Source organism: Apis cerana, linkage group LG4 (assembly GCF_029169275.1).
Source record: "Apis cerana isolate GH-2021 linkage group LG4, AcerK_1.0, whole genome shotgun sequence".
Lineage (NCBI taxonomy): Eukaryota > Metazoa > Arthropoda > Insecta > Hymenoptera > Apidae > Apis > Apis cerana.
This window is the reverse complement of record NC_083855.1, coordinates 9,472,239-9,479,699: the sequence shown is the minus strand read 5'-3', so window position 1 is coordinate 9,479,699 and position 7,461 is coordinate 9,472,239. Positions and strand designations below refer to the sequence as shown.

General features: G+C 33.9%; 1 protein-coding gene across 1 annotated transcript; it reads right to left on the bottom strand.

Moving 5' to 3' along the window:
• Nucleotides 1–287: 287 nt before the first annotated feature.
• Nucleotides 288–7,461, bottom strand: LOC107996065 (mitochondrial sodium/calcium exchanger protein). The gene is made up of 8 exons (XM_062073489.1): nt 7,373–7,461; nt 6,462–6,787; nt 5,037–5,117; nt 4,231–4,350; nt 3,746–4,054; nt 2,579–2,697; nt 2,301–2,454; nt 288–1,365 (listed from the first exon to the last, which is right to left on the bottom strand). Exons 1-8 carry the CDS (start codon nt 7,459–7,461, stop codon nt 989–991), a joined length of 1,575 nt encoding a protein of 524 aa, XP_061929473.1. The 3' UTR covers nt 288–988.

Sequence of the window (7,461 nt, the reverse complement as noted above, 5' to 3'; positions counted from 1 at the left end):
TCCTTCTCTTCTATTGTATAATTTCTCTCGTGGAGAAAGTTAAATGTAAAATTTTGCGCAAAATTCGTCGTTAATTGTTATTGTTATACGGGGAGGATATAGGATAAAGGATTCGTTTAAATTTTAAATTCAAATGAATTCAACTTGGATGAGTTATTGATATAACTCAATTAGCTTGACGTTCATAATTTTCAATATTAATTTCGTATTCACATTGTTTAAGAGCAATGTTAAAGAGCGATCGATAATTTTATGAAATGAATGGATACAACGTATGTATATATGGTGTATATTACTTTAATAATCATTAGCTTCAACAATTATGTATAAAACGTATAAAACGATATTGTTCTTCTTTTATTATCGGTAAATTAAAATTCAAATTGATCAAGAATTAATTTTCATTTGTGATCAATGAAAACTACGAAAATTTGCTTTTCAATCAATTTCAATCAATTTGAATCATAATTATGGAAATGCGAATTTTTATTAAATTAATATTTTTATGAATTCGATTAATCAATAGAGAATCTTTTTACCATTTAAATTATTTAATTATCAAGTACCTAAATTTTTTCTGAATTCACGATTTAATGATTATGTACAGAAGAGAACTCTAAATTATAAAATTAAAACAGTATCATAATATTTTGATCGAATGTTAACACAATGAAAAGTGCACATGATTCTATCTATTTTTAAAAATAACAATCTAAGGGAAAAAGTTAGTCTCAAGAAATAGAAAGTAATGAAAATTATTCATTTCAAGAATTCCTATTACGTTCCCTCTCGTAGAATAAACATACAATATATGTGCATTTTGATTTCGTAGAGACATATTATAATACATATTATTTATATTTTTACGTAAATATTTATCTAGAAAACATATATCTTTCGTTAGGAATGTTATATCATTCCTCCATTATTTTGAATAATTTTATTATTTTATTTCCATCATTAAGAATGTTATTAATAATTTTATTTATTATTGTCCCTTTGGGTCTATGTCCGGTCGATGATCGATACCAAGCGGATGAATTATATGTAATTCGCTGAGGAACTGAATGAGCAGGAAAGAAAAGTAAATGGAGTACAAAAGGAATCCGTAGGATTTTCTTGCTATAGCGCCAGTGATGTTCAGGTAAATAATAGACATAAATAATGAACAGACAAGGAAAGCCAAACAACCGGGCGCCATATCGCTCAGTCTCATCATTGTAAGATAATTTGGATCTTTAGCGGCTTCCAGCCCGTAAGTCAGTCCCAATCCCAAAAGCGTATTGAACATCGGTCCACCAAAACAAGCTGCATAACCCATTCGTGGAAATCCTTGTTTGGCTATGGTGACGTTCGCTATGAGATCTGTAAGCAGATTTCGACAGGTATCAATCCATCTTAATGAATGAGATATCACGTAAATAGAGGAACGAATCGGATTGTTTCGTTTGTAATTTTAAATATTTAACGACGGATATAGTTATATAAAATTATAAAATCGCTTGTTTTATTTATTATTTAATAGAAGATAGATCTTTAGTAGAAAAATAGAAAAATAGATGAGATTAAGAAGTGTAATATTTATGGCACATCGAGATTTTTATTATTTTCATTATTTTCATTACTTATAAATACGAAAGTTTATTATTATATTTATTTAAATTAGTTTCATTGAAAGATATTAATTGTTTAATCTATAAAAAATTCATGCATCGTGAAATTTACATACACTGAATCCAGTTTCTTTTTCATTGTATTCAGTAAAGGCAAAGTGAAAAAGGCGGGGTGAAATTTAATATGAAATTTAATTAATAAAATGATCCCCTGTTTTACCCTCCGCGATTTTATCCATTTTTTTTTTTTAATATTTTAAAATTAAAATTTTCAAATCCTTTTTTTTTCAAATCATTATTAAAATATATATCATCACTTGATCCGTTCAACTGTTTACTTTTCATTTCCTTCAAACTTCATCAAATTCTAAAATAATACAGAATCTGATAATATGAATTTCGAGAACGGGAAAACGCGTAACTGTTATATAATAGAAACAATAAATTATTCCTCCGCGACTTTCGTAATTTTAGCTTGTTATTGTATCTAATATATATCTCTTTGTTTCCCACCCCTCTCTCCCCTGCCCCTCCTCCGTTACGGTTCGAACAATCATCGCATAAAGGTCCTTTGACAATTTATAACATGATTATACATGCATCTTCAATCGAGCATACCGTACAAAAGGTAGATTAGGAACAATTTAACGCACGAATTACATTTTGCAATAGCTTTGCTTCACTCACCACCTATGCTGTTTCCCCAAGCGAGTAATGTAATACCGAGCATGGCGTCCGATATGCTGAAAGCGTATCCCACGCATTGGAGCACTGCCATCACCTCCTTGGCCACCAAATAGACTACCATCATTGCGGTGAAGAATCCGAAAAATGCGAAACCCTGCAATTAATTTGTCGTTCTGCCATTATGAGGGGCCGGTTATATAAAAGGTGTAACGAGCGCGAATGATGGAGAGTGAAAGAGAGAGAGAGGGAAAAGGAAAGGGGCAAGGAAAACTACTCACGTTATGAAACTTTGGTATATGATCCTTGTCGGTTATTAGAAATACAATTATACCGAATATGGTACCAATCAGCAGGAATATTGGCGCCAATGTAATCGGGCCAATGCGCACTGCCCAAACTGGAAACGAGGATGAAAATGAGATGGCAGTTGTGACTAAAAATATCTTCGACTATTAATGAAAACTGGAAAACTTTTTTATCGGTCCCCTCCATAATTATTATTATTATTATTTTTTTAATAACGAGCGTAATAAGTAGACCGTTTTTATTTAATTGAAAATTCAAGTGTTCGACCAATATAAACATATTGCGTTATATAAAACATATATTAAATTATACTTTCTATATAATCTATTTACATTACAACAGTTATTACATAAAACAGAAAGGTTTTTCTGAAGTGAAACAAAACTTTAAAATTTTTTAAAAATAAAAATCCACTGGGAATATAGAGGAAATACCATTGATATCCCTTTTTTATTTATCCCGATATCTCAATTGGTTGTCGAGATATAAGCATTCAAAGTTTCCACGAGAAAACGACGAGGATTATGAATCAGCCTGGGAGTCAACGACCTGCATTTTTTTCTGGAAATATATACTACGTCCTTCCAAGAATCGCGTCTTACATTTTTCCAGGAATCTTGTCTGCAGTTTGGGAAAGGTCAGTGAGACAAGGTGCCAGCGAGAGGTGCGAATGAATAACAAGAACGGAGATAGTAAACGATTAAAAATTACGCTTTTCTTTACACGATGATATCTCGGTAACCGGAAGTCACATCGGGATAAATCAAAAACTGTTTTAAAGAGGAAGATTCCGCGCTTCCAACGATTCTTTATTTATCGATAAGAAGTCAGTATCTTCGGAGATATAGCGGTTTAAAGTTTTTGTAATTTTAATAAGGAATCCTAAGTAATCTAGTAATAAGTAATACGTTCAAAATTTTGTTAAAGATAAATACTTGTTATGGTGCGAAAAATAACGTTTGCGACAGTTTGTTTTAATTTCGACTAAACACTGGTAATTTGTACGTAACAAAAAGGGAGGGAGCTTCTGTTTTATTTCACGGGGCGAAATAAAATATTTCCGTGAAATCTAAAGTTTTTATTAGTGCGGGCAATTTGTAACGTTGAAGGTAGGAAACGCGACAATTAATACGACTAACCATTTAATACAAACAACGCGAACGTTGGTGTCACGCACAGCTGAAAGCAATTTAACAGCTTGGACCAGCCTCTCTTTACGGTGGTCACGCTCACAAGTGGGATAAGTAATTGAAGTATACACATGAAAGGTGCACGTATGATTAAAATAAATTTAATGAATGCATTCGCATCTTGCCAGTCTTCTTTCGATATCGGATTAATATCGTAGAAAAATTCCCTGAAGAGACCCTTCGGTCTCCCAACTTCCTCTATGATTGGCTTCTCCTCTTTCTTTCTAAGTCTTTGCAACTCGACTGCGATTGCAACATCTAAATACATAAAAAAATATATCGTTATTCGCAGTTCGATATTTCTACTAACTCATATTAATTGGACATCTTTGATTGAATTTCTTTGATACGAAATTTCTCTACGAAAATGTAAAATTACCGTTCGATTTTTAATTGATTAAAAATAACACAAAGTAAATGTAGATTGCGTGTACCGAGTTTGGCTCGTAAACCAGCAGCACGACTCTTGATAGGAATCTCCGGAATGGTGTCATCCTCTTTGTTCACCAGGTAAGTACGCAGGATATCTTCATCGGGCACGCTTGGGATCCTTTCTATAAAAATACATACAAGGAAACGTTCGAAGGAGAGAATCGATAACTACTCTTGCGTAGATCTCTTTGTCTTCGCAAACAAAAGGATTCGTTTCGAGACGCTTTCAAACTTTGCATGTACATTCGCGTAATGTTTGGCTTCGATTGCATTAAACATTGCGTAACCAAATAGAGGTATTCAAGCACGATTATTTCGCGTTTCTATTTTTTCCACCTATGCAAAATAGGTTTTTTGAAATTATTATCCGTTTATGTTTTTTTTTAATAAACAAAGTATTACGTGTATTAAATAAATTATTCATTCGATCTTATTATAATTTTTCTACTTTGAAGATTTTTTTTTGTTTTGAGAACATTGAGAAAATATTGACAAACTATTAAAATAAGTTCACGAATTAATAAGAATCGTGATTTTTACTTTTTTTTTATCACTTAGAATTTATTCTTATATCTTTTTTTCCTTTCCATTTTCAAGTGCAACATCGAATTAAAAAATTTCTCCCCGTTTAAATTACAAAACAAAAAGAAGTTAAGAATAAATCGTGGCCATGATTCGATACGACGAAATCTTTGTGCCGCTTGAAAATTCTGGAAAACCGCTCTTCCTCCTCAATTTTGATGACAATCGTTGAGCGACAGATTTGTCAAGCGTTTGGAAAAGTTTCACAATGAAGGATGAAACTCACTTTTTAACCTCTCCTCCCGGTTCTCGTACATCTGCATCAACACTACCACCAAGATGAACAAGCAATAGCAGAGAATAAAGCCTGCAATTAAATGTATCAGCATTAAAAAGCATTAGCGTCGTTTCATCCCGTGCAACAAGAGTCACAGACGTATAATTAATCGTTGTAAAAAGCTCGGTAACACGGAAAAACTTGGACCATCATTGTAAAAATTCTGTATCTCTTCTTAAAATTAGGGAACGATAAAAAGTGCTTATTAATCTCTCCCCTGTAACAGTTTAAAAAGAATAGAGAAATCAGAGCTCGTAACACGTTTTTCTGATAATAAGCACTATCTTGTCGAGCAAGGGTACAATTTAATTGTTTTAATTGTTTCAACGCGAATTTGTCAGTTTTTTCCCCCTCAGAGAGTGTTTTTGAACGAGATATCGATTAAATTTTGGTGGGAAACTTTTTAATTGTTTTCCTGTCGAAGTACTTTTACATTTCGTATCATCGATTTAATCTTTTTTTGGTCGATCTTTATTTTTTATTTATTTTTTATTTATTTATTTCTGTCCGCCTTTTATTTATTATTATTATTATTTTCTTTTTCATTTATATATATATATTTTTTTTAACTTCGAAAGCTTATCGATGGAGCACGGAAGAAATTCTTCGGTGGTCAAATTACGATGAAACCGGAGGCAGAAAGATCGTGGCTTTGCTTAATTAAATTCGCCCCGGAGTTATCGTTATTGCAGAATTAAACTGCATACTTATGGCCAGCCCGTAGATAAACTTTCTCATTTCTATGAAGCGAGGCGTATTTGATCACCCTCTGCAACCGTTTTCAAGCTTTTTTTTTTTTCCACATAATTTCGTACGAATCGAAAGGGAGACTTCGTTATTTTTAATCCCAAGAATCGTCTATTTAACTATAAATATACGAAATTAATTAATTAACGAGTATCTTTAAAATAATTCGCGTAAAAAGAAAGAAAGAAAGAAAAAAGAATAATTCGTGAAAATTACTTTCCACCATTACCATCGCCGCACAAATATTCTACCACCAATATTCTCAAAAAAAAAAAACCTATATATACCGAATATATACATACATATACCGAATCAAAGAGAAAAAAAGAAGAAAATTATCTTTCCATTCAACACCGCGAACGATCAAACTTATCTCCTTTCTTTTTTTAACGTAGTTACCAAATCCTCTTTCAGAGCGGACTTAGCAACGTAACACGAGGCGTTACAAGTAACTCCCTTACACTTCCCCAAAGTTTCTAGCCAACATTCAACTCGATTCGAGATTTCCCTCGGTCGAACGGGGGAAGGCGGGAGGGGGGAATTGCGAATCCGGCAGGATTCAACAAAGATAAGGGAGGAATAAAAGGCAAGGGGTTGAAGGAGGGGGAGGGAAGGGCAGATACGTACTTGCAGCTTCCCATAGGTGGACCCGATGGTCCCGCACCACGAAGCTGATCCACAACACCGTCATGATGTAGAAGCAGGCGTCCCGCATCATAAATTTCAACTCGACGCGGAAAGGTTTGACCACGGATACGGAACCGGCGATGATCGTCGTCACGAAGACACCAGCGCCGATCAACTCCGTGAACATTATTATACTTTCGTCGGCGCCCGATACGAGGGACGTGAAGATGTCAGGTGCACCGTTTCCGAATGCCAATATCGTCACACCGGCGATGTTGTCCGACAACCGCAAAACGCTCGCTATCACGGCTAGCGACGGGCAGAAGCTAGGAGAAGGAAGGGGGGAGGGAGGGAGGGGGAGAAGGGAAGAAAGAAGAGTGTAATTAATATAATAGAGAGATGTACGTGATGTCGCGTTAATTATCGTTATAAATACCGCGTAGGATGTTTTGATAATTAAAGCGTAGCTAGGAGGAGGATAATATATTTGATTATTTTATTATGTGTATTTCATTATTTTCCATCTATGATGTATTATATATATTGTCTATTATTATAGTACAAGTATAAGACTGGTTTAAAGGATAATTCTAATAATGTTAAAAAATAAATCAACGTGTAAAATTTGAAAAAAATTCTCGAACTTATCAATCATTTCATAATATTATTGAAAAATTTATTTAGAAAGCGTTTAGGAAAAAGTTCTGAGGAATCTATAAATTTGTAATTTTATATACATATATATATATATAAGTAAATTGCTACGTCTTTCGTGTAATAAACGATCGGTGTCGTAAAAATATGTTTCCCGTTTCCGATTTCGAGACGCGTGCAGCGAGCGTGTGAAAAAAAAGGGGAGAGGGAGAGGGGAGACGAAAAAAGAGGGTGGAAGGAAATAACGATTAATTTACGACTCTCGATATTTGATTTCCGTACGGGGAGCATCGACGTTGCTCTTCGCCATCGACAACATCCGCCCGGTATTTTCGCTCCTCGCCAT

What these genes read in the sequence shown, in the direction of transcription:
- LOC107996065 (XM_062073489.1), bottom strand. Translation starts at nt 7,461, where the DNA reads ATGGCGAGGAGCGAAAATACCGGGCGGATGTTGTCGATGGCGAAGAGC. An exon ending in GAAATCAAATATCGAGAGTC is followed by an intron (nt 6,788 to 7,372) that starts GTAAATTAATCG and finishes TCCTTCTCCTAG; the next exon opens with CTTCTGCCCGTCGCTAGCCG. An exon ending in TTGGGGAAACAGCATAGGTG is followed by an intron (nt 1,366 to 2,300) that starts GTGAGTGAAGCA and finishes ATCTGCTTACAG; the next exon opens with ATCTCATAGCGAACGTCACC.